Here is a 25,590-nt window from a genome sequence, read left to right on the forward strand (position 1 = left end):
AGTTCTGGACTCTGGCCAGCAGCTCATGGGCTCTCCCTAGGGCTCCTGTCTCAGGAAATGGCACCCCATTCACCCTGCAGTCCAGGCGGGAAGCTTGGAGTGTTTCCTGACTCCCACTGCCTTTCCCCAGACAGATCCCAACCCCAGCAAAGGCATCCGCCATCCCTTCGGTCCAATCTGGCGTGTGTTTTCTTTCACAAAGAAACACTGGAAAGGCACAGGAAACCGACAGGGCAGGAGAGTACAGGCTGAGGGGGACGGGCAGGAGCAGGACTTGCTCAATATCTATCTTGGGATATCATTTAGGTTTGAACTGCATTGTCAATGACTGCATTGTCTATTCAGAAAAGTGGAAACTTATTTTAAATATGAACAAGGCAACACACACACACACACTTGCGCACACACAATCTGACCACTGCTGCAGTCCCAATCCCAACAAACCACCGTCTTCTTGTTGCTGAATTATTACAAGAGCTTCCACACCAGCCTTCCTGCTTTCACTCCCCCGTTTCCCATCCATTATCTATTTCTCATCTCCTACCAGAATGATCTTGTTAAAAGGTCAGCCAGATTAGCCATTCCCGCTGACTTCCCACTATCCTGAAAATAATGTCCACATTCTACCACTGCCTTCAAGGCCTTGGGCAATCTGGCCCTGCCCCTGACTCATCTCAGCCCCAGCCCATCTGCCTCCCTGCTGGTCCCCTAAAGCACAAGGGAAGCCCCCCTAGCCCTGGCCCAGATATTTGCATTGCTCACTCCACCTCCTTCAGGCTGCGGTGAATCTCACTCCCTCTAGTGACACTCCCCAGCCACACAGGCCACACTAGCAGCTTCCCCGACTCACCGTACTGGCGTTGGTAAACCTTCCCTTGACGGCATCTCTAGCTCAAACACGGGCTGAATGAACGAGCGGATAAGTAAAGGTCCTGCCGTCCATTTTACCTCCCGTGGTTTCAGAGCCCAGGCTCCCTAAGGATGGACACATGTGAACTTTTCAGGTGTTCGAGGACAGGTATGATGGCTCTCCTGGAAGGACGGTGATGTAGAGCCCCCACCCAGGCCCGGCCCAGACACTTCAAACGCCCCCCTGGAGCAGGAGCCCAGAAACAGCAGTCACGGCCTGCACTAACGGAGCCCAGAGTTACTGTTGTGAGTGCTCTGCACAGATGATCTCCTTGATCCTCAGATACCCTTAAAACAACCCTAGGAGGTGGGTCTGGTTCTCCCCACTGTGCACGGGTTGAGGGGTGAGCTAAGTTGCCCAAGCTTGCCTGGCTGCTCAGCAGCAGATGGCCTAGCTTCTGAGTTCTCATCCACATTCGAGCACCCAGGAAGGGATGAGAATAGAGAAAGGGAAGCGCAGGCCCAGAGGGGTGAGCTCCTCAAGAAGATTGGGGGTGAGAGTGCCCCCTAGAGGCCCAGAGACAGAAGCAAAATGGCCAGCTGCAGAAAACACCTGTGGTGCCAGCTCCAAAAGGACAGTTATTGCCCAAGGGACGGGTGTGAAGAACTAGGCTCACAACAGGACAAGGCAGAACCTTCTCTTTCAAGCCTCTTAAAGGTGTTTTATTTGTTTGCTTTCTTTTTTCCTTTTTAAAAAAAAAAAAAACAATAATGGCACATTGAAAAAAATCAACTACAGAGAAAGGGCCATGTGTCTTCGAGTCTGTTCACATTGTCCCACGCTGCTGCACCAGGACAGGCCGCACACTTCGTCCTGGCTGGGACTGCGCCTCTTGGAAGGGCACTGGGGCGCTCCAGGACGCAGGTGCTGCTCCTCCTGGCTCCACTAGAAGGTGGGAACTCGGGGTCTTCCCGTGCTCCTTGCTCCTCTGGGGGCCCCAGGACTCTGGCAACCCCTCTCTTGCTCCAAACCAGAGCCAGGGGCTGGAAACGTTAGGGAACTTATTCTGGTCCCCACGGGGGACTCTCAGGGGCAGAGCCCTCCACCACTCGACAGGAAATGACACCCCAGCCCAGCCCAGCTGCCCCTGGGAGGTTGGGGTGTCTCTCTCCAGTCTTGTCTCCAGCCCAGCAGACACCACACCTGTGCCCTGGTTCTCAGGCCTGACCCACCTGCCAGGCCCCATGACCACCCCAGCAGGCACAAGAGTGATGGATGCTCAGCCTCCTCAGCCGACCCTCACCAGGAACAAGAGGGCTCCCCAACCCCCAGGGCCCCGCTCAGAAGGAAGGGGTGGGGAGAAGGGGCGAGAGGGAGCAGGGTGAGGGACGCAGAGCCGCTGAGGCTGCCAGGTGGGAAGAGAGAGGCGACAGAGCTGCCCAAGGGGACAGGGAAGGCTCCTCAGGCTCTGCAAAGAAGGGGGTCCTGGGGCTCGGTCAACAGGCCTGGGCTGGGGGTATGGGGACAAAGAGGCTCTCATTCCCTCTCCCATCCTACCTCTGGTTACTGTGGGGGCTCAGGCCCAGGTGACAAGATCTCAGGCCCCCAAGAAGGAAACGCCACGCTGCACTCAGCTGGGTCTCAGCCCAGCCCTTGTGGGAGAGTGGCACCCCACCAGCCCAGGCCCTGCCCAGCTCCCAACAGGGACTACCAAGGGCACGCTTCCATAGGCCAACTGGACGGGCAGCTGGTGGGGGGCCCGGCCGACCCAGGGCCCCAGCTCCCCAGCTCCTCCTGCCCTGGTCCTGCCCACGCCCCTGGCTCTATTCTTGCTGCTCATTCATTTCCATGTCGGACACCAGGATGTTCTTCTCAGTGGCCTCGGCCGGGCTGGAGCTGCTGCGGCTGTAGCGGGCCCCCTCAAAGGACCCACGCTCGCTGCTCTGGCGCCGCCGGTAGAGGATGAGAGCTGCGGTCACCAAGGCCAGGAGCAGCAGCACCGCCATCAGCACCACCACCAGGGCCGCCGGGTTCTCTGGAAGCGCTGCCAAGGTGAGTGGCGTTAAAGGCCAGGCGGGCATTAGGCCCAGCAGTGCTTCCTGCCTGCCCACCTGGGAGCATTGTCTTTGACTCACCTGATGGGGAGAGGCTGCTTTGCTGAGCTGTGGGCAAGAGGAGGGGGCCTGTTAATAACAGCAGTGATCATCATAATAATCACTTCAGCAAACATACAAAGCACTGCCTGGGTCTCAGCCCCTAACTCACCTCATTTTCACTAGCACTCTAGGAGGTCGGGACTTTTTTGAGACAAGGTCTCGCTCTGTTGCCCAGGCTGGAGTGCAGTGGTGCGATCTCGGCTCATCACAGCCTCTGCCTCCAGGGTTCAAGCGATTCTCATGCCTCAGCCTCCCAAGTAGCTGGGACTATAGGCATTTGCTACCACGCCCAACTAATTTTTGTACTTTTTGGTGGAGATGGGGTTTCACCATGTTGGCCAGGCTGGTCTTGAACTCCTGACCTCAAGTGATCCACCTACCTCAGCCTCCCAAAGTGCTGGAATTACAGGTGTGAGCCACTGCGCCCAGCCCAGGACTATTATTATTCCCATTTTATGTATGAGGAAACTAAGGCCACAGAATCTGCCCAAAGTCACACAGTTGATAAGTGGTGTGGCCAGAACTTGAACTCCATCCATGCCCTTGACCACTACAAAGTGACAGGGGGTTGCTGACCCCTGGGCCCTGTGGTCTAGTTTGGATGGTAAGTTTCAGGGCCAGTCTGTCCCACGGACTAATTTATCCCAGGGGTCCCAGCTGCCCCCGGTCTGGTCTGTTCAGGCCTTCCCACCGTCTGTGTCCCCTGCAGATTGTGAAGCAGCCCCCAGCCCCAGCCTGCACGGGGTGGAAGGAGGCTGAGCGTGGGCTGCCCGGCGCTCACCGCGAGGGAGCTTGCAGACGACACCCATGGTGATGTTGGTGCAAGCGCCGGGGCGCCACAGCCCACTGTTGCTCTGGATCCAGTAGCAGCTGTTGTGGCTCAGCATGCTGGGGCCCAGGCCAGGGGGCCCCCAGTTGGAGTAGTTCACAGCTGTGTTGTCCTGCCAGACCAGGGTGCCTCCTGCGGGAAAGAAAGCGCTGAGGGAGCAGGGACAACGTGTGGCAGGAGTGGGTGGTGGAAAGCAGGCGTGCTCTAGAACTGACTCCCTCTCCCCTCCACAAGCCCCAGGGCAAGGTTCAGGACAGAGTGGAGGGCAGCCCCTATAGCCCGAGGCCCTATCTCCCCACCCCACACACAGGGCACCCACCTTTGGGGTTGAAGTTCATGCCTAACCAGGCTCCCCGATTACGGCCCGCATAGTTCTGCATGTACTCCCAGACAAACACATTCTCCGCCTCATCCTGAATGGACAGGACTGCCCCACCCGCTGGATGCAAGGAAGGTCCATGTCAGGGCAGATGGGTCTCCGGGGGTGGCAAAGCCCCCAGAGCTGCCCCAGCCCTCTTCTCTCCAGCCTGAGTAGAGGATGGGGTGGAGTCTGTGGATTCATGCGTGCACTTGCTTGTGTGTGCACGTGTGTAAGCATGTGCGTGGGGGGGCAGCATGTGCACATATAGTGTCATGCTTGGCCTCTGCATGTGAGAACATGAGGGGGTCTTGTGTAAGTGCTGCCTGTGGGTAGAGAACCGTGTGGGGATGCCCTCATGGATCTGAGTGCCTATGAGAGGAGGTGCCACCTGCCCGCCATGTGTGGCTCTGGCCAGGCCACCCACCTCTCTGGCAGCGCTGCTGTGCCTCCTTGTGGCCCAGCAGCAGCTCCATGTGGAAGGAGTAGCAGTGCTCCCGGAAGGGGATCCATGAGGAGTCCGCCAGCCTCTGGGGACAGCTGCCATGGTAGCTTATTCTTCGGGGAGGAGGGGACCCTGTGGGGGCACAGGATTAAGGAAGTGGCCCAGCACCCTCCCCGGGACCACTGACACCTTGCCACGCCCTCACCCTGGCAGGTAGGCACTCACCATTTCTAATCCCACACATAGCCCCCTGCAGCCTGGTGTCACAGCTGGTGGTGCGCCAGGCCCCGTCCACATCCACATAGGTGCAGCCCCCCAGGTGCTGGGGCTCCCCTTCCTGCCAGCCCACGTAGCTCAGAGGCTCCTCTGAGACCCAGGAATACCGCCGGGAGCCCTGGGCATGGGGAGCCACGGGGCAAGAGGAAGGGAATAGTCAGGATGGGTTGCAAATAAGGTGAGGGGAGGGCAGGCAAGGGCAGGAAGAGGAACCCGGGCAAGGCTGGGGCCCAGGGCAAGAGTGTTGGGAGCCCACCTCCTCGCCGGCCAGCCCGATCCAGATCGGAATGTGCAGCCCTCGGGCAGCCAGAACGAGGAAGGCCTGGGTGTAGGAATCCGGCACATAGGCCAGGCTGGTATTGCGGCTCTCGCACAGCAGGAGGGCATCGTGCCAGCGCAGCGGCTTCTGCAGCAGCCGGAAGGTGCCGTTGAGGTAGGAGAGATCGGTGCCCGAGGTGGGGGGCAGCGCTGTTAGGGATGGGCTCAGGGAGAGGTCTACAGGGAAGGGGGCAGGGCTCAGGCCGGGCTCTGCCTCCTGCACCCCATTCCCAGGCACGAAGCCAGGGGAAAGCCAGACAGCAGGCAAAGACCAGATCTTCACCAGGCTCAGTGCTTGGCCCAGACCAACACTGGGTAGCTGTCAGCCCTGTTATTATTAATAATACATATTTGCCAACAAATGGACAGGGAGGCAAGGGCCTTGACCTCCTCCTACCCAAGGAACCCGGGGCAGAGGCCATGTACGCATGGAGCTGGAGGTGCCTTGGACCCAGAATCTCATGGTCCTTGATGCCACTTGTGCCAGCACTTACTTCATGTAGCCCAGCATCTAGCTCTCTCCCCACCACGAGCCCTCCATACCCCAAAACTTTCCTCCTGAGACCTGTTGGTGCTATACTGCCTTTCCATGTTATTGGCACCTTGCCTTTCTGCCCATCTACTTCCCAAGCAGATACACAACTCGGGGGGTGACAAGACCCCCGCTCTGCCAGGGACCATGTTTCCTTCCTCCTGGTATGGCCCCAGCATCCAGCCCAGTGCCAGGGCCCTGCTGGGGTTTCCCAGGTGACCGGTGAAATGTACCTGTGCCCTTCTGGCAGATGAAGCCATGTGTCTCCTCCGTGCAGCTCCGATCATCCCAGCGGCCAGTGAAGTGCGCTGAGGGGCTGTGCAGCATCACCACACAGCTGGTCTGGGGGGAGGGAGCTGCTCAGGGGAGCCCCAGCAGCTGCCCCCCTGTGCCACTGCCCGTAAATGGTTGCAACACGAGCAAAGAGGCTAGAAAAAGGGAGACCCTGGGGCAAGGGGAGATGCTGGGGCAAAGGCAGTCCCACAGGCTCAGGGCAGTGGGCTGTGGAGGGGAACAGGGAGGGTATCCTCACCGGTTTGTTGCCACTGGGAGCAGGGCCAGGGCCAGAGGGCTCCCCAGGTGCCCAGTTGGCATACAGCACAGGCTCCCGATCCACCCACTGGAAATCCCTCGGCGAGGCGTGGAGGCCAATCCAAAGGTCCAAGGTCACATTGGGCAGGGTGGCTGTGATGAATGCTACAGTCCCCAGAAGAGAGTAGTGAGTGACTGCTATGGCTACTTGGAGGGACAGTGTCGGAGGATACTGGGGCCTCCCTATGAACTGGCCTTACCTTGCTCTAAGGAGGTTCCAACGGTGACCAGCTGAGCCTCTTGCTGTTCACAGGAGAACTGTGCCTCTGACCACTTCACCTTGCTCTGGGGGTCCCAGCCCTCGATCTTGAAACACTGTGGGGCATAGGTTGGGGTGTAACAGCCAGCCCCATCTCCCCATCCACAAACCCAGAAAGGCTGCTGCCCACCCTTCAGCAGCAGGTCCTGGGGGGCTTTGAGGGCCGGAAGAGAACAGTAGCTGAGAACCAGGACAGCTGGGTCTCCTTGGGACAGCATCCAGCACCCTCCCAACTTGGCCCTGCAGTTCACACACACACCTGCCCACACTCCAGGGGATTTTTAAATGCGAGGATCTCTCTGGGCCACCAAAGGCTCTGACAACAGCGCCTGGGTCATGTACTGGGAAGATGGGGACAAGAATTTGTCTTGCTTTCTGCTAAACACCTTTCCGCGTGTTGTCTGACATCCATTATCTTGACCTTTGAACTTACATGATCATCTCACGGACACGTTCATATCTATTGTTCAATGATCTATTAGCAGCAGCTTCTAACTCTGTAATTTTACATTTCTCTTTTTCCACTTTCATTACGTCCATAAGGTTTTAAAAAATAAAAATAACAACCTAGGCAGGAAATCTCTCATCAAGTGAAGACTCTCTCTTAGAAAATGAATGCTATTTGATGATTGTCCACTCAGAGGCAGTGTGATGGGAAATAAAGGGTGTAAGGAAGCTTTGGAGTCCTAAAGACAGGGTGGGGTTCAGGTAAGTGGGAGATGTCAGATTCCGGCTCTGACAACCTTTCTGGTCTCAACTTACTCTTCTGTAAAGTAGAAATACAAAGCCTGTCTTTGGGGGTTATTTTAAGAAAGAAAGATAACAGCATCTCACACAGTAGGTGCTTAACCAGTGAGAGCTCTATTAATAATTAGCTCCAGGCCAGACGTGGTGGTTCACGTCTGTAATCCCGGCACTTTGGGAGGCTGAGACGGGCAGATCACCTGAGTTCAGGAGTTTGAGACCAGCCTGACCAATATGGTGAAACCCCGTCTCTAAAAATAATAATGATAATAATAATTAGCTCCAGCACCACCCTTACTGATGCAGATGGCAGATTTGGAGTAGAAAATTATAAGCCCAGAAATAATGCAGAATTTTGGAGGGTCTGTCACGAAGTTCAAGGATTTGGTTTCACAGAGTAGTTTCAGAGCCATGCTGAGGCCCAACTGAAATAACAAGTAGAATTTATCATAAACTTAGAAGCAGCAAGGTCACACCAGTACCAGCAAGAAGTGACAGCTAAAAGGAGAGGATGTTCAGCTCAGTTCAGGGCATCCCTACCACGTGCAAGTGTATTAAGATGCTAATGGCCCTGCCCTCTAGGAACTTAAAAGCTAGTGGAAGAGGCTGTCCCACAAACCAGGGGTCCCCAGCCTGTTAGGTGAGTGGCAGGGCAAGGGAGCACTGCCGCCTGAGCTCTGCCTCCTGTCAGATCAGCAGGGGCATTAGATTCTTTCATTTTTATTTATTTTACTTATTTTTATTTTTGAGCTGGAGTCTCACTTTGTTGCCCAGGCTGGAGTGCAGTGGCGCAATCTCAGCTCACTGCAACCTCTGCCTCCGAGGTTCAAGCTATTCTCCTGCCTCAGCCTCCTGAGTAGCTGGGATTTTAGAAGCAAGCCACCACACCTGGCTAATTTTTGTATATTTAGTAAAAACGGGATTTCACCACGTTGGTCAGACTGGTTTCAAACTGCTGATCTCAGGTGATCCACCCACCTTGGCCTCCCAAAGTACTGGGATTATAGGCGTGAGCCACCTCACCAAGCCAAGATTCTCATAGGAGTGTGAACCCTACTGTGAACTGCGCATGCGAGGGATCTAGATTGTGTGCTCCTTATGAGAATCTAATGCCTGATGATCAGAGGTGGAATGGTCTCATCCCAAAACCAACCCTCCCCTCCCCCAGTATGTGGAAAAACTGTCTTCCAAGAAACCACTTCCTGGTGACAAAAAGGTTGGGGACTGCTGCCATAAATGCTTTACCTACATCCAAATGCCGTAGGGACACAAATAAGGGCACAGAACTAGTAAAGCAAGATGTGTGAGGCCGGGAGTGAAGGAGTGGACACCCTAGCATACTTCAAGAGCTTTCCACAGGCCGGGCACAGTGGTGTACACCTGTAATCCCTGCACTTTGGAAGGCCAAGGCAGGAGCATCGCTTGAGCCCAGAATTTCACAACCAGCCTGGGCCACATGGCAAAATCCCATCCCTACAAAAAATAGAAAAATTAGCTGGGCATGGTGGCATGAGCCTGTAGTCCCAGCTACTTAGGAGGCTGAGGCAGGAGGATCGCTTGAGTCCAGGAGGTGGAGGCTGCAGTAAGCCATGATCGCGCCACTGTACTCCGGCCTGGACAACAGAGCAACACCATCTCAAAAACAAAAACAGAGCTTTCCACAGGGCAGGAGAGTAATTGGTATCTTGACAATGATGCATTAAGAAAGGGACCTATTACATATATAAAATATATTATTTAAAAAGTGGGTGGAAAAAGAACAAGTTTTTGGAAAAACTTAGTAACATGAGAGATGCTCAAAATATGATACAGAGGAAGAAGAGTGGGCAGGAAATTCATTCCATGGAAAAAGGCAGGAGGGAGAATAACAAATATCGATAGCTGTGCTCTCTGGGTAGTATTGAGTTTTAGTTTCTCTTCTGTATTTTCCAAAGTTTTAATAATACGCATGCCTTAATTTTTTAAGGTAGAAGAGGTGTTTGGTTTTTTTTTTGAGACTAATTCTCACTCTCTTGCCCAGGCTGGAGTGCAATGGTGCAATCTCAGCTCACTGCAACCTCCACCTCCCAGGTTCAAGCGATCATCCCGCCTCAGCCTCCCAAGTAGCTGGGATTACGGGCATGCGCCACCACACCTGGCTAGTTTTGTAGTTTTAGTAGAGATGGGGTTTCTCCACGTTGGTCAGGCTGGTCTCAAACTCCCAACCTCAGGTGATCCGCCTGCCTTGGCCTCCCAAAGTGCTGGGATTACAGGCGTGAGCCACCGCACCTGGCCAAAAAAATGTTTTAAACTTTAAAGTATTTAAAAATCTTTAGCTATTATATTGTTTTGTTCTTATATACATTTTACTATATATAATCAGTCATGTTAATATGGAAGTAGATTTTATTTCTACACATCTATTATATATATATAAGTTAAATGTACACACATATAGTTTGGTTATGTAAGCTTGATATTTTGTTTTACTAATAAGAGTTCATTATCAAAATCTTTGGCAATCAGGCCAGGCATGGTGGCTCACGTCTGTATCCCAACACTTTGGGAGGCCGAGGCAGGTGGATCACCTGAGTACAGGGGCTCAAGACCAGCCTGGCCAACATGGTGAACCCCTATCTCTACTAAAAATACAAAAATCAGCCAGGCATGGTGGCACATTCCTGTAATCCCAGCTATTCAGGAGGCTGAAGCAGGAGAATCACTTGAACCCAGGAGGCACAGGTTGCAGTGAGTCAAGATTACAACATTGCACTCCAGCATGGGTGACAAGAGCAAAACTCCAAATTAAAAAAAAATATCTTTGGCAATCACTGATCTAGAAAGCTCACCAAAGTATTTGGACAACCTTGCTTCCCGGCAGATTGGAAGGTGCTATTACACTGAGTTGTTTTCCAAGGAGTCTGGCCCTGGTACTGGGGCCAAGTAAAAGAGAAGTTGGTGGGTACAGGCAAGAGGCCATGACTTTGGTGCTGCCAAAAGGCCAGGACTCCTGAGACTCAGCTTTCCCCTTTTCATATCCTCTCCCTTGACTCCCTCAGGTGTCCCCTCCCTACCTCCTACCTTGTTGAGGAACTGGAGCCAGCCAGAGGAGCAGCCCCCCTCGAATGTAGCTGGCAGGTCTGAGTACTGCGTTTCTTTGGAGATGTTGCTGCGCTTGCAGACGTAGGGCAAGGATGTCAGGCACCTCTGGTCCCCCCAGTCCTCTGTGGAAAGGGGAGGGGAAGGCAGTCAACCCCAGGGCAGAGCAGGGCAGGGCATGGCTGGCAGCACACTCAGCCTCATGCCCTGATAGGAGGTTGGGCAGAGGCTCTGTGCCTGTGTCCAGGTCTGAACTCAAGTCCTCTGTGGCTTCAGAAACATGGAGATAGGCCCACCCCTCTCTGGGTCTAGCCTTTCTTGAGTTGTGGGAACAGAGAGAATGAGAAGAGACTGATGACTTCTGCCCAGGCTCACCCAACATCCACCCTCTGCACAGCTGACTGCGCCCTCTGCCCCCACCTTGCCCTCACCTCGGCTGGCTGTCATGTACACACACTTCTTGTCCTTGCCGACAGGCCGAGGTTTGCCTGGTGCCCAGGAGATGAAGTTTATAACGGAACCGTCTGTCCATCTGCAATGGCATGGAGCAGAGGTAACTCCAGCACCAGCCCAGGGCTGAGCCTCCACTGGATGCAGCAACGAAGGCCGCAGGAAGGGGGGCAGGGAAGGGCCCAGATTCTGGGGTTTCGGGGCTGTAGGCCGAGGAGTGGGGCTACTGAGCTCAGTGCAGTCAGTGACCCAAGGACCTGGTGCCTCCAGATAAGGCCCCAGCTGTCCCTGGGCACTTGCTGCTCTAGAAAAGAAGCCAGAGGACTCCAGGGCGGGAAGTCCAAGGCCAAAGACAAGCTCAAATTCTGATTCCCAGGTGCTCCTAGTCCTTCCTGCCTCAAGCCCCCCAGTGCACAGTAAGTAGGCACCAAATACAAAAGAGGCCTCCCAGATCTTCATCTGTTCTGCCCACATCCGCAGAGGGCCTTATTCATGATGAATGACCCCAGACATAACAGTAGCTGCCATTATTTAGTAACTAATGTGCTGGATGCTGCATAAGGACTTCACATGTTATTTCTAATCCTCACAACGATCCTACCAGGTAGGCCTCATATTCCCATTTTCAGATGAGAAAACCAAGGCCCAGAAAGGTTAAGTCGCCTGCTCAAGGCCACATAGCCAGCAAGGGGCAGGGCTGGATTCAAATGCAAGTCTGTGCTCTGTGTGTGTGTGGACAGTCAGTCCCCTTCCACATCTGCTGCCTGCCTGGGTTCCTACCTGAAGCGCCCATCGATCTCAGAAGTGTACAGGCCGATCCACCAGTGCTGCTCCTGGGCCCGGGAGAACTGGAAAAGCCAGGCGGGCAGGTGTGGGTAGGCAGCCCCCTGCCCCCATCCGGGGCCTGCCCTCCCCCAGCCCGCAGCCCCCTGCTCCATCCAGTGCTCACCTTCTGCATGTTGTGGCTTAGGAAGTCCAGCTCCGCCTGGCTGTGCACAGAAGTCAGCTCGGCCTGGAACCACGTGCAGATGCGCTGCGCCTGTGCCCACGTGGAGTGGTGCTCAAAGAACTTGTACTCGGCCTCCTGGAAGCGCAGCCATTCCTGCTGGCCTGCAGGAGTAGCGTGGGCGTGGGAGCGGCGGCCAGGCCCAGGCTGCACGCCAGGCCTCAGAGGCGGGCGCAGCAGGGCCGGGGCAAAGCCAGGAGGCAGCCGGCAAGCCTGCGGGCACACCGGACCCAGATGGGCACCGCGCCAGGCCCCAGGCCCCAGGCTTGCCCCGCCTCCCAGACGGAAGCAAACAGGGCTGCGGCGGCCTCCATCGGAGCCAACCCAGTCCCCCTACTCTCGGCCGGAACTCCTCATCCCCTCCGTTTCATTCAGGCCTGCCGGGCCTTACCCCAGAGTTGACGCCCCCCACCAAATGTCCAGGGTGGGCTGGGGGGAGGTGGCCTCACCTTCAGAGCTGTCGTCAGGCTCCCGCACGTCCGTACCTAGGGGGACAAGGAGAACAAAGACGCTGTGGGGAAAGGAGATCCTCCCTGGATTCCTGGCCCTGCCACCCTTCGCTCCATCCCATCTTCCCAGTGCCACTCCAGCCAACCTCTGGGGATCTTGCAGATCCAGTCCAGCTGTGTGTCGCACTGCATGGCCACCCACTGCAGGGAGGCCAGGTCCAGCACTGCACAGCCGCGGATGTCGTCGTCGTCGTGCCTGCTCCGGTCAAAATTGTGGTAAGAGAACTGGAGGAGGCAGGTGGAGAGAAGAGAAATGTGAGGTGTGGGGTGCAGGCCGCCCCCGTGACCAAAACAGGTAGACACGAGGCCTGGCCTGAGCTGGGAACCCCCATCCAGGGCCGGGCGCCCCCTCTCGGACCTGCTTTCCGGGCTCCGACCCTGACCCGGTCTCCGAGAAAACCCGCCCACCTCCAGGCCCCACCTCCAGGCCCCGCCCCCAGCAGGCCCCGCCCCCAGCAGGCCCCACCCACCGAGCCCCCTCCTGCCTCCTCCAGTCCCGCTCACCCCTAGGCCGTCGCTCCAGCGCCAACTCTGACCCCCTCTGGGATCCCGACGGTTCAGGCCGATCCAGAACCAGTGCTGTTCCTGGACCTCAGGTTCTGATTCACTTCAGCACAACCCAAGGGTAGGTACAGAAGAGAGCGGAAATGAGAGGGGCAGGTACCCAACCATGCCCCCTGTCCCTTGCAGCTGTCACCGGGGCAGCCCCCAGGGCCTGGGGCCTCTCCATCTGGGCTTCACATTGACGTGTTCATACACCGATGAGGCCACTTCGGTAAAGCTCTCTCCTCAGAGCTGGGGAGAGCTGGACTAAGCGTCCACCAAGGGGCGGTAGTCCCTCCCCTTTGCTTGGCTTCCTTTTGGGTGGGGGTGCCCTGGCCAGCAAGATTCTACAGGCTTTTACTTTACAGAGTTTAGGAAGACCAAATGAGGATGTAGCAGGGCTCTGCGGCTCTGGAGCTAAATAAACCTGGATTCAAGTATCGGTTCACCCATGAACGTGGGCAAATAACCTATCAACCCACAAGGGTCAGTAGTTAACACCTCCATAGGGTTGTCCGGAGGTTTGAGTGAGGATTACATGTTTAGCACAGTGCCTGGTACATGGTGAGAAGTGATGACCATGAACTATTGTAATTACAAGTCAAATAATGTAGTCTTGATGTTTGCTGGGAGAAGAGATCTCTTCAGTGAAGCTCTCAAAAAGCCCAGATCTGTCTGAATTTTCCCAATGCTAGGGGATTCCAGGTGCTGATGCTCAGAGCCCATGACAGAGGTGGTGTCTCAGAGGGATGACCGTGGGCAAATCCTCATAGCTGCGGCCCTTCTCCTCCTATCTCTCAGGAAATACTTGATTGAGAAGCATGGGTCATTATGAGATGGCTTAAGGTGAGGGGAAACGTTCACCAGGATCAGCGTATAGATCTTGCAGTGGGGGTGGGTACATATGTAAGTTTGTGAGTCTGTTGGGGTGCTCCTGGTGGGATGATGGTGAGCAATACACAGTCTACTATGAGTGTGTGGATCACACCAGCATGTTCTCCCAAGACACCAGGGCCACCATGGCTATTTGAGTGGGGACAAGATGGTTCTGGCACCAGTAGCAGGTGCAGACCTCCCTGGGGTCACCCACACTGTCCTTCCCCACCCCTCATCCAATAAAACTAAGGGTCTGTCAGCCATGCGCGCTCCTACACGTGTGCAAGTGCCCTCCTACCACGCCTCAGCCCGGCTCAGTACCCGAAGATCTTGTTGAGCATGTTGGCCACAAAGTGCTCCTCCTCGTAACTGGCCAGGCTCAGCAGCTGGGCCCCCACCTCCTGGCAGGCCCCCTGGGCCTGGACCCAGCTCTTCTTGTCCTGCAGCCTCTCTGAGCTGAACACCTGCAGGGGCAGAGTCTAGCTGTCTAGGCTGTCCCCACTGGCCCACCCCTGAGGGGCACCTGCTGCTTTTCCTATCATGGCAGAGGAAGGGGCTGGGACCTCACTAGCTCAGGCTAGCTAAGGACAATCCTGTTCATCTGGGGATGAGCCTGAGGAGGGGAGCTGGCACAGTCACCTCCTGGAGAGTGCCCCTGAGCCCCATCCCCTGACCAGCAGGGAGATCTGGGCTCTAATCCCAGCAGAGCCACAGCTTCATGTGGGCAAGTCTCTTCTTCTCTCTGGACTTCAGTTTCTGTCCATAATAAAAGAACTTGAACTCTGCCAGTGATCCCCAAACCTAGCAGGGTTCAAAAATAAAGATTACCATGCCCAATCCAGACCTAATGAATCTAAACCTCCATTGTGACAGCCTAAATTTTATTTTTATCAGGTTCCCCAGGCAATTTGGAAGAATAGCTAGGCTGGCCCTGACATTTAGGAACCTCTGAAATCAATGATCTGTGGTTCCTTCAATTCCTCAAATGATGATTGAGCACCAGACCTCCAGATGCCGTGGACAAGTCTCACCAGAAATCACCTATCTGCAGTCTGGTGTGTCTCTGGATTGTGGCTGGTCCCACTGGGACCCCCACCCCAGGTGAACTGTCGCTTTGCTCCTGTCCCCTCCTTGCCCCCCACCCCCGCCAACAGGCTGCCCTACCTTATAGCAATACCGGAGTTTGGGGTCCGAGGCCCAGCCCTGGGAACAGGAGCCAGTGAGGCTGGGCGTGGGGTCTGGCCCAGGCAGTTCGGGCGTCACTGGAGTGCCCAGGCTCTGCCGGCAGATGTAACGAGCCCGGAACGAGGTGCAGTTCTTTACCTCCCAGAGCCCCATGGAGCTGCCAGTGGCCAGGGCCACGCAGCCCCCACGGCTGTACCCTGAAGAAGAGAGAAGGGAGACCCAGGCTCTGAGAAGGACTCATAGTCCGGTCCTCCCTCACATCCTGGCAGGGCACCAGCATGGCCCTCACACTGGGAACCAGCTTGGCTACCTCTGCAGGGACATGCTCCCTGGGGTTGGGGCCAGGTGGGAGAAAAGGAATGGAGGCAGAGCCCTGGCTCTGGGTCACTCATGGTGAGGGCTCAGGCAAGCTGCTTAACCTCTCCAGCCTGCGTCACCATCTACCTCATCCGGTTATTGAAAGGGTTAGAAAGATAATGAATGTGAAATGGTAATAATAGTACAAGCACTCGCATTGTGCTCAGTATTCTAAACATCTTTTTTTGGGGGGAGTGGGGGATGAAGTCTTGCTCTGTAGCCCACAGCGAGTGCAGTGGCACAATCTCGGCTCACTGCACCCTCCGCCTCCTGGGTCACAGTTCAAGCAATTCTCCTACATCAGCCTCCCAAGTAGCTGGGATTACAGGCATAAGCCACCATGCGCAGCTAATTTTTGTATTTTTTTTTTAGTAGAGATGAGGTTTCACTATGTTGGCCAGTCTGGTCGTGAACTCCTGACCTTGTGAATCGCCTGCCTTGGCCTCCCAAAGTGCTGGGATTACAGGTGTGAGCCACCGCACCCGGCCTACACTTCTTTTTTTTAATGAGCCCAGACAGAGAAGAGATTATTTTTTTCTTTTCCTTTTTTGTGAGCCCAGATAGAAAAGTAATCTAAACACTACATACATTAACTCTTTACATATATTAGCACTCTATACATATTTAAGACTCACGTCATCCCTATGAGGAAAGGACCATTATCCCCACTGGACAGAAGAGAAAACTGACGCTCAGAGGATGCACAGCTAATAGACGGCAGAGACAGGATCGGAGCCAGGCAGTTTGGTGCCAGAGCTCATGCTCATAGCCGCTACACCACATTGCACCAATGATCCGTTTACAGGGAAGCCCTGGGGCTGGCTGCTGGCAGGGCCAGTCCACCCGGCCTCCTTCCTAGCTCCACCAAGTCAAAGAAGGGGCTCACCGGGCTGGTCCCGGTTCCAGTGGGTGTACATGACTTCATCCCCACTCAGCCAGCGGAAGGAGCCGGTTCTGTTGAGGTCCTGCAAGGCGGTCCAGAAGTACTCGCCATCCCAGGTGTACATGAGGCTGCTGACGAAGGCCTGCTCAAATCTTCGGGAGATAGGCTGGTCAGGGCAGGGATCTCCCCTCATCCCAATCCCCGGGCCAAAGGCCAGACGCCCTGCCCCGGAAACTCGGGTACTCCACCCGGCCAGTAACTTGCTCAAGAAAGCGGGGACCCCTGGGAGCCCTGTAGCTGATTCATGGAACCCCCCCAGCTTCCCCTTCTACTCTCTGTACCGCTTGCCTTGCTTAGAAGAAAGTAGAGAAAGTCAGACACAGCCAATGCTTGTCTTTTTTTGAGACAGAGTCTCACTCTGTTGCCCAGGCTGGAGTACAGTGGCGCGATCTCGGCTCACCACAACCTCTGCCTCCCTGATGCAAGCAATTCTCCTGCCCTGGCCTCCTGAATAGCTGGGACTACAGGCTCAAGCCACCATGCCCACCAAATTTTTGTATTTTTAGTAGAGACGGGGTTTCACTATGTTGGTCAGGCTGGTCTCGAACTCTTGACCTTCTGATCTGACCACCTTGGCCTCCCAAAGTGCTGGGATTACAGGTGTGAGCCACCATGCCTGGCTGGCCTGTCTTTCTTAGGTATCCAGCCCACACCTGTGCCTGCCCAGGCCCTGCCCTAAATACTGGGATCATTTAACAAGTGAGAGTCATTCTTCTAACAAGATTTTAAAACACCCTGGAGCCCGCTGAGGTTCAGAGTACTCCAGGCACCTCTAGGCATGATGGTGGGATGCTTCCCCACTTGCTGGGCCACATTAGGCCCACACATGGGCAAGGGCTGGTCAGGGGACCTACCCCTCCTGTACCTGTTGGTGATGGTGACCAGCTGAGAGCCGTGGTCGGTGCACAGGCGCCGGGCCTCACTGTAGGTCACTTGGTCCTCTCCCAGCCAGTAGCAGGATGGGCTGTGCCATGTCCAACCCTGGCTCAGGAGTGGACAGAAGAGGGGTGTCTGTAGGGAGGACGACTCTCCACCCTCACCCATAAATCCTGCAGTGGGAGATGCCTGCAGGGACATCACTGAACGTGCTCAGGATGGAGGGGACTGGTTCGAGTCCTGTGCTGTGTTCTGCACCTCGTCTCTCCACACTCGCCCTCCCCACCATCACCCATAGCTGTGGAAGCAGGGGTGGAGGCCCAGCGCCAGCATGGCTGATCGGCAGGCCGCCAGCGACCGGCCGGTGACCTGCCAGTGACCTGGCCCGGGAAGATGAATAGCCTTTCAGGCTCCTCTCTTGGGCATTGAAACCAAGAGACACATTGGGGAAATGACTGTTGGCTGGGAAACCACAGCTAAAAGCTGGGGAGAGCTGCCAAGATGGAAAAGGGATGGGCAGTCTTTAGGGACCTGCCAAAGCAGGAGTTGGTGCAGGACACTCCTGGTCCAGGGGTGGCAGGAGGGGCTCAGAGACGAGACCTGGCAGGCGAGGCTGGCAGGAGCCAGGGCAGAAGGGAAGCAGATGTGGTATGCGTGGTGGGCGCCCCATCTGCCAAAAGGGGCTGTGCTAAGACCCCTGGCGATCCTGGGCTGTTAGCCATGGACCCTCAACACTCCACACATGTTCCAGGCTGGCCTTGATGCCAGAGAAGTTGATAACTCCTTTCAATCCCTCCCTCCACCTCCTCCCAGCCAGGACACAGCCCCTGGGCCAGGCAGTATCCTTGCCAGTCCCCAGACTCTGCAGCTGGGCTCTGGTGTCACCTCTGCCTCCTCCCGCATAGGACCATGCCTGTTAGTGTTTCCTGCTCCTTCTCTGGGGGAGGCTTTGGGGTCCAGGTGTGGTGGGTGGAGTAGGGACTTAATCCAAAGGAAAACAGAATGAGAAACCAGCCTGGCTGCGAGGGGCTCCTGGGAGGGGCCAAGGGCCACACAGTGTCTTTTAGGAGCAAGCTCCGCTAAATTGCTCCCCTGCAATGTGCAGGTGTGCATTGCAGCACTTGCACCCCTGCTCTACTATCTGGAGGAGGGAGAGGGTCTGTCACCCCCTCACACCCTCAGTCACTCACTCACCCTCCATCACTTATGCACCTTTCATCCCTTGACCCCTCTCCCTTCCCTGAACATCCTCTAGAAGCCCACTGAGGCTGGGAACACAAGGAGTGGGAAGGTGCAGCCCACCCTGAGTGGCCTCACTCCTCCAGGGGAGATAGACCGGCACACACCCCTTGTCAGATGGCAGAGGAGGGGGAAGGCAGGATGGGGGTGTGCAGGGGCCACGCTTCACTTCGGCATCCGCCACTCGACATGACTAGGCTGGACTCTGAGGGAGCACGTTGGGTAGACCAGCCCCCACCGCCCTGTTCTCTGCTGTCTCGAGAAAGTGGCTTCCCTCATGGTGAGGGGACTCAGGACTGGGCAGGGGATAGGGAACTCTACCTCCTCCCAACAGCCCCCACCCACCCCATCCCATCCAGTATCACTCCTCCAAGAAAGGAGCAGTTTGGAGAGCTCAGGAAAGGGAGGGAGCAATCCCATTTGAGGCAGCAGGAGTTCATACACTCAGGGCAGCTCCAGAAACACCCTCACCTTCCGGCAGCCATGGTCCTCCTCGGCGGCCCCCTGGCTCAACTGGCCTGCTTTCTTGCAGATGGATGGCAAGGACTGGTTACAGGGACTGTCATTCCAGCGGCCTTCCTAGGGACACAGAGTGAGGAAGAATCTCAGCCCCCACTTCCCCATAAATCTCCCAAATCCTTCTTGGAACCTGGTTCCTAGAGCTGGCCCTGTCTTTGACTTGCTGTGTGATTCTGACGCCTCTGTGTCCCAGCTGTGCAGTGGGGAGGGCAGGATGAGCCCATAAGCCTCACAGGGTGGATGAGAGCACAAGCAGTTCACGTGGAAATGCCTTGAAACTTAACAAGCATTGTCTAAATGGGAAAGGCAGGCTGGCTGGGGGCAGTGGCTCACGCCTGTAATCCCAGCACTTTGGGAGGCCAAGGCGTGTGGATCACTTGAGCCGAGGAGTTTGAGACCAGCCTGGCCAATATGATGAAACCCCATCTCTACTAAAAATACAAAAAAATTAGCCAGGCGCGGTAGCACATGCCTGTAATCCCAGCTACTTGGGAGGCTCAGGCAGGAGAATTGCTTAAACCCAGGAGGCAGAGGCTGCAGTGAGCAAGATCATGTCATTGCACACCAGCCTGAGCGACAGAGTGAAACTGTCTCAAGAAAAAAAAAAAAAAAAGGAAAGGCATCCTTTTAAACTATTGATAGCTCGTTTTATAATCAAAACCAAACCGGCTAAGATTGTTAGGGTAACTGATGGCAGGATAGACAGCTGGGACTCATTCCCAAGGCATCTAGCTAGTGCCTGCAGGGCTAGAGTGTGCAGAGGCTGCTGTGCCCAGACCAGAATCTCAGCTGATGAGGCTGAGGAGGAATTTAGTCCTCGGCCCCTGCTTCCGTCTTCACCCTCCCCAGTATCCACAGGGCCCCAGCCAGGAGTATGTCTGCCTCTAAGCTCCACTCTGAGGGCAGGCATGTTTGTGTATCCCAGCACCCAGAAAAATGCCTGGCACATAGTAGACACTCAATACATAATTGTTTTAAAATTCTTAAATAGGATCCCCTAAGGCAAATGACTGTCACTAGTCCCCAGCACTGTTTACAGGGTGTGACAGCAGAAAATTCTGTCTATCCCTATGGCTTTCTCCTTTTTTTTTTTTTTTTTTTTTGAGATAGGGTCTTGCTCTGTCACCCAGGCTGGAGTGCAGTGGTGTGATCTCAGCTCACTGCAGCCTCCCCCTCCCAGGTTCAAGCGATTCTCTTGCCTCAGCCTCTCGAATAACTGGGATTACAGGCGTCTGCCACCATGCCTGGTTAATTTTTGTATTTTTAGTAGACACGGGAGTTTCACATGTTGGTCAGTCTGGTCTCGAACTCCTGACCTCAAGTGATCTGCCTGCCTCAGCCACCCAGCGTGCTAGGATGATAGACGTGAGCCACCACACCTGGCTAGCTTTGTCCCTTTTTAAAGGGTCTTTCATCTCTGCTTGAAGCCCTGCATCAATTCCTTCACTTACACCACATCTAAGCCCAAACCATGGCAAATTGTCATAACCCCACAATTTCTTGAGAAGACGGGACCCTGGGCTGGGCAGAGCACAGGGGGCGAGGACTGGCAGAGAGCAGCCGTGCTGCAAAGTATTGCACATAATGTGGGTTCTGATGCCACCTTCTGGCAGGGAAGGGCAGCTGGGAGGAGACCAAGAATGCGCCAGGCACCCTGCCTAAGGTTTCATGAGAATTAACTCCTCTAATGCCCCCCACGCTCTAGTAACTTGGCTAGTTGGAGGTAGAGGTGGGATTCAAGTCCCGGCAGTGTCTCATGTGGAAGGGAAGGCATTGGTGGGGAGGAGGGGGATGGTTGACAGGTAAGAGGTTCCAGGCAGGTGCTGATAGTAACTTGATATCCTTCAGCTGGGGTGGCACCTGGAGGTTGGGGGTGTATTTTGTGACCCTGTGATAGGGAGAGGGAGGTCTCACCGGCCCCCAGATGGTGACACAGTCCTCCAGACTGTCCCGGAAGTTGTTGGGCTCAAAGGGGTGCCAGTGGGTGAAGCTCACAAGGCTCCCATCAGACCACTCAAAATTCATCTGCAGTTTCAAATCGTTGAGGCCGATCCACAGCTCCTCCACCTCTGGGGGTGCAGCAGGAGAGGAGGGGAGAGAAGACATTGAGAGGTCAGCCTCAGCCACCAGCAGGAAGGAAGGAACATTCTCTGAGGCTCCTGGGCAGGATGGGCGGGGCAGTGAGAGGCCCTGCCCTCCACCCAGACACGTGGGTGGGCAGCTCCTCACCTTGCTTGATCTGCTTGGTGATGAATTCCAGCTCTGCCATGCTGTGGATGCTGACCAGGTCGCCACCACCCCGTAGACACGCCTTCTTGGACTCCTGCCAGCTGCGCTTCTCAGCCTGCAGGCGGTAGCAGTGGCCCTGGAAGGGCTGCCAGCTCGGCTCGCACTCCACCTTCACATTGGCCCACCTGTCTGCAGATACCCATGAGGCCACTGCTCAGAGACTGAGCCGCCCCATCTGGGCACCAACCCACTGGATTGACGTCAACACAGGCGAGGCCTCCAAAGTCACCTCCTCTCCAAACTCTCCCAGGTCCATCCCCGTCCCCACCACAGGTCTTGGAAATGCTAAAAGGATAAAAACCTTGCAGAGCTGTTGGAGGCCCAGGGGCAGAGACCCAGGTGGTGGTGGCAGATTCCACCCAGGACAGAACAGTCCCTCTGGCTGTGGCTCTCAGAATATGATGGGTGGGCCAGGCATGGTGGCTCAGACCTGTAATCCCAGCACTTTAGAAGGCTGAAGCTGGAGGATTGCTTGAGCCCAGGAGTTCAAGAGCAGACTGGGCAACAAAGGGGAGTCCCCATCTCTATAAAAAATAAAACATTAGCCGGGCATGGTGATGCACGCCTGTGGTCCCACTACCCAGGAGGTGAGGTGGGAGGATCACTTGACCCTGGGAGGTCAAGGCTCAGTGAGCCGTGATCACACCACTGCACTCCAGCCTAAGTGACATGCTTGTCTCAATCAATGTATCAATCAATCAGTCAATAAACAATGGGTAGAAAGTCAGGACCAACCAGCCCCATGAGCCTCAGTTTCTTCCTCTGTAAATGGGGTTTCCTGCTATGAGATTCAAGCTTGGCTCATGGCCACCCTGCCTAGTAAATGGAACCACTGTTATTCTCTCAAATAATGTTTACTGAGCACCCAATCTGTGCAGGTCTGGGCAGCCCAGGAGTGAGAAAACTGGGAAAGGGGCCTTGAGCCACCAATGGAGCCCAGGCAGGCCCACCAGAATCTGAGCTCATGATGGGTGGGCAGCCGAGAACATTAGGAGGTGCTCAAAGTCACTGCAGATCGGCCCCATCCCCCGGCTAGGACTCCTCCTCTAACTCCTTCCCCGCTCCTAACTCCTATCACAGAGCTGAGAAATCGACCAGTCCCAAGCCCTGCCTTGCCCCGACTTCCGTGCATTTCAGCTTCATCTTCTAGGGGTTGCGGTCCGAGGGCAGCTGAGGCAAACAAGCCCTCACTCGGTCTTGGCAAGAGAAAACAGGACTTCACCAAACCACCCACAGTGTCGGGTTCGGGCAGGATTCTGCCTAGCCGGGCGGGAAAGCGCGCGCCCACTAGAAGCACGGCCTCAGACTGAGATTCCAGCGGTCCAGCCACACCTGCTCCAGGAGACCCGGCAAAGCTGGGCGGGCTGCGAACCCAATCGGGCTCGCTCTCTGGCTCAGGCGCTGTCAATCATCTCTTGTTGGCCAATGAGCTAAGACCTGAGGCTGCGGCCCCAGACGAGCGTAGTTTAGCGGCTGCTGAGACCCGAGGGGCCTCAGGGACAGAAAGGCAGCTTGGGGAATGCAGATGCTTTGGGGACACGACGGCACCTGCCTTCGAAATGACAGGACTTAAGTGATGACACCGGGAAAGCAGAACCCGCCTAGAATATGCCTCGTGCAGAGAGATACGGGCTGGGGAGAGGGGACGAAATCTGGGGCCTTAGGCCTGTCTGCAGGCCCAGGTGGGGGGAGACACAGAGAAGAGAGGACTTGATAAGGAGCCACAGATGGGCTAGGCATACCCATACCCGGCCCTCCCAGTGGGCCCCTTCCTTCAGAAATCTGCTTCTGGGAGGAATGGACTGGGGCCCCAGGCTCCCTCCAGCTAGAGGTGAGGGTGCCCTAGATCTGGCAGCTGACGTTTCAAGCTTCTGTTCCTGACCCGTTAGGGAGTGGGAAAGAAAGCAGTGATCAACAGTCCTGAATCAGGCCGGCGCCGTGACTCATGCCTGTAATCCTAGCACTTTGGGAGGCCGAGGCGGGCGGATCACTTGAAGACAGGAGTTTGAGACCAGCCTGGGCAACATGGTGAAACCCCGTCTCAAAAATTAGCCGGGAGGTAGTGGTGGCCTCCTGTAATCCCAGCTACTCAGGAGGCTGAGGCATGAGAATCACTTGAGCCTAGGAGGCGGAGGTTGTGGTGAGCTGAGACCGTGCCATTGCACTCCAGCCTGGGAGACAGAGTGACACCCTGTCTCAAACACACACACACACACACACACACACACACACACACGTCCTGAATTGTGTGAATTGATCATTGGCAAGACTTTTATGGTCAGGAGCAGAAGTTTTGCTCTGTACACTCCTTACTGTCTATGGTTAGTGGATTTTTTTTCTTTCTTTGGTGTTGCTGTATTTTCTTTGTAAAAGTCTCCTCACCACCCCACGGCTTCCTGGGCAACTGCGCAGCCCCTCCAACCTACACCATAGTAAACATCCACTGCCATCTACAGAAACACTCCTTTGTGCCAGCCCAGATCTCCAGCCTTCCTTACAACAACCTTGCAAGGGGGGTGGCCTTATTCTCCATTTGCAATGAGGATTCTGTACCCCAGAGACTAAGCTGCTTGCCCAGGGCCACACAGCAATAAGGGGCAGAGTCCCCAGAGCAGGCCCTGTCCATTGCCCCAACTCCTCCACGAGGCCCCTAAAGCTGTCATATCATCACAAATGAGAACCAGACACTCCCTGCCTTAAATGTCTGCCAAGGCTCCCCACAGCCTCCTTGGCTGGACCCAAACTTGGCCCACCAGCCAAGACCCTGCAGAGACTGGCTGCAACCTGCCTTTTCTTCACTGTGCCCTTTAAGCCAGGACTTCCCAACTATACCTGCATATGAATCATCTGGGGATCTTGTTAACTGTAGGCTCTGATTCAATTACTCTGGGGCGGGGCCTGACTGTGCATTTCTAACAAGCCCTTGGGGGACACTGTGTGGCCGGTCAGAGGACCATACCTGATGTGGTTAGAATCTATACTCCATCCAAACTGCAACAGGCACCATCCATTTCTTTTTCTTTTTCTTTTTCTTTTTTTTTCTGGAAGCAGGGTCTCATCTCACTCTGTTGCCCAGGCTGGAGTGCAGTGGTGCAATCACGCAGCTCATTGCAGCCTCAACCTTGCAGGCTCAAGCATTCTTCCCACCTCCACCTCCCTGGTAGTCAGGCGTGCATCACCACACCCAGCTAATTTTTAAAAAATACTTTGCAGAGACAAGGTCTTGCTATGTTGCCCAGGCTGGTCTACAAACTACTGAGCTCAAGCAATCCTCCTGCCTTGGTCTCCCAAAGTGCTAGGATTATAGGTGTGAGCCATGGTGCCCGGCCCTCACTCACCATCTCTTAAAGCTGCAATGTATTTCTAGGCCTCCGCACCTTTGCATATGCTGTTCCTTCTGCCAGGAATGCCCTTCCCCCATACCTCTTTCTATCTTTTAAACTTATACTCAATTTGAAAGGCCCAAATCAAATGTTATTTCCATAAACCCCTCCTTAGCGCTCAGAAGCTGAATCAGTTTCTTCTCTATGCTCCAACACTTATCCGAATTTCTATAATCACTCGTGACCTGGGATAGTGTAATTGTGCATTGAGATGTCTGTCACCTCAGCAGAATGTGGTCTCTACAAGGAGACAGTGGGTATTGCCAGCATTTAACACAGATCTCAGCACATGTTCCCCAAATGAAAGAATGGCATATTCCAATTTGCTCCGACTTTAACTGAACAATGAAATAAGAGTCAGAGGATAACAGTCCCCTTGTGCTGTGGCAGTAACCGGAGGCGACACTGGGCTTGCCACGGCTGTGGCTTTGGCCGTGGCCCTGAGAAGCCCCTCCCCACCCTACAGCATGGTCCCTGGCTCACCTGGATGGGTGGGCTCGGCTGTGGCATTGGGCTTCTTCTTGCACACGTAGGGCAGCGCGATGCTGCAGTCGCGGTTCTGCCACCCGCCCGAGGACTCCGTGCGGATCACTCCACAGTTCTCCTCGCTGGGGTTGTCTGGCTGGTCTGTGGGGGCGCAGGGCACCAGCACCCCCGGAGAGAGAAGCTCACGCCGTGGCTCCCGGGGGCCCTGCTCAGAACCTCCTGCCTCCCTCTGCTCCCTTGGAAGCCTGAACTGGTTCGGGAAGCCCGGTTCTCAGCTCCAGCTCCACCCCAGACCACTGGGTCCTCCCCGCTTTCTAACCTGGGCGCACATTGCCCTGAACCCTCAACCTAGCAACAAGTATCAGCCCCACCCCGGCCTCCCCAGCCAGGCTGCTGGGTGCGCTGGTGCCCGCAGCCCACAGGGATGGCTGAAGAGGTGAGTGAGGCTGGCACCCAGTCCACACACCAAGACCTGCGGCGTGGGGCAGCGCAG

The 25,590-nt window shown here is 55.4% G+C and overlaps 1 protein-coding gene across 2 annotated transcripts in view; it reads right to left on the reverse strand.

Annotated features, from left to right (window-relative positions):
- Window positions 1–1,545: 1,545 nt before the first annotated feature.
- The window catches only part of MRC2 (mannose receptor C type 2), a 58,096-nt gene continuing 34,051 nt past the window's right edge, over window positions 1,546–25,590 (reverse strand). For both annotated transcript variants that reach the window (XM_032266077.1, XM_032266076.1), the window contains exons 6-30: window positions 25,095–25,238; window positions 21,169–21,357; window positions 20,854–21,008; window positions 18,892–18,999; window positions 17,171–17,286; window positions 16,249–16,397; window positions 14,985–15,202; window positions 14,142–14,284; window positions 12,906–13,008; window positions 12,488–12,626; window positions 12,342–12,377; window positions 11,836–11,996; window positions 11,667–11,734; window positions 10,868–10,968; window positions 10,419–10,561; window positions 6,556–6,670; window positions 6,297–6,460; window positions 5,998–6,106; window positions 5,171–5,409; window positions 4,864–5,032; window positions 4,621–4,770; window positions 4,155–4,274; window positions 3,788–3,967; window positions 2,986–3,012; window positions 1,546–2,894 (exon numbers count right to left, since the gene is read on the reverse strand). In XM_032266077.1, the coding sequence (XP_032121968.1) occupies window positions 2,674–2,894; window positions 2,986–3,012; window positions 3,788–3,967; window positions 4,155–4,274; window positions 4,621–4,770; window positions 4,864–5,032; window positions 5,171–5,409; window positions 5,998–6,106; window positions 6,297–6,460; window positions 6,556–6,670; window positions 10,419–10,561; window positions 10,868–10,968; window positions 11,667–11,734; window positions 11,836–11,996; window positions 12,342–12,377; window positions 12,488–12,626; window positions 12,906–13,008; window positions 14,142–14,284; window positions 14,985–15,202; window positions 16,249–16,397; window positions 17,171–17,286; window positions 18,892–18,999; window positions 20,854–21,008; window positions 21,169–21,357; window positions 25,095–25,238 (3,467 nt within the window). In that variant the 3' untranslated portion in view covers window positions 1,546–2,673. The remainder of the gene's footprint in view (window positions 2,895–2,985; window positions 3,013–3,787; window positions 3,968–4,154; window positions 4,275–4,620; window positions 4,771–4,863; window positions 5,033–5,170; window positions 5,410–5,997; window positions 6,107–6,296; window positions 6,461–6,555; window positions 6,671–10,418; window positions 10,562–10,867; window positions 10,969–11,666; window positions 11,735–11,835; window positions 11,997–12,341; window positions 12,378–12,487; window positions 12,627–12,905; window positions 13,009–14,141; window positions 14,285–14,984; window positions 15,203–16,248; window positions 16,398–17,170; window positions 17,287–18,891; window positions 19,000–20,853; window positions 21,009–21,168; window positions 21,358–25,094; window positions 25,239–25,590) is intronic.

This window comes from Sapajus apella, unplaced genomic scaffold (genome assembly GCF_009761245.1).
Source record: "Sapajus apella isolate SASKATOON/1434 unplaced genomic scaffold, GSC_monkey_1.0 scaffold153, whole genome shotgun sequence".
Taxonomy (NCBI): Eukaryota; Metazoa; Chordata; class Mammalia; order Primates; family Cebidae; genus Sapajus; species Sapajus apella.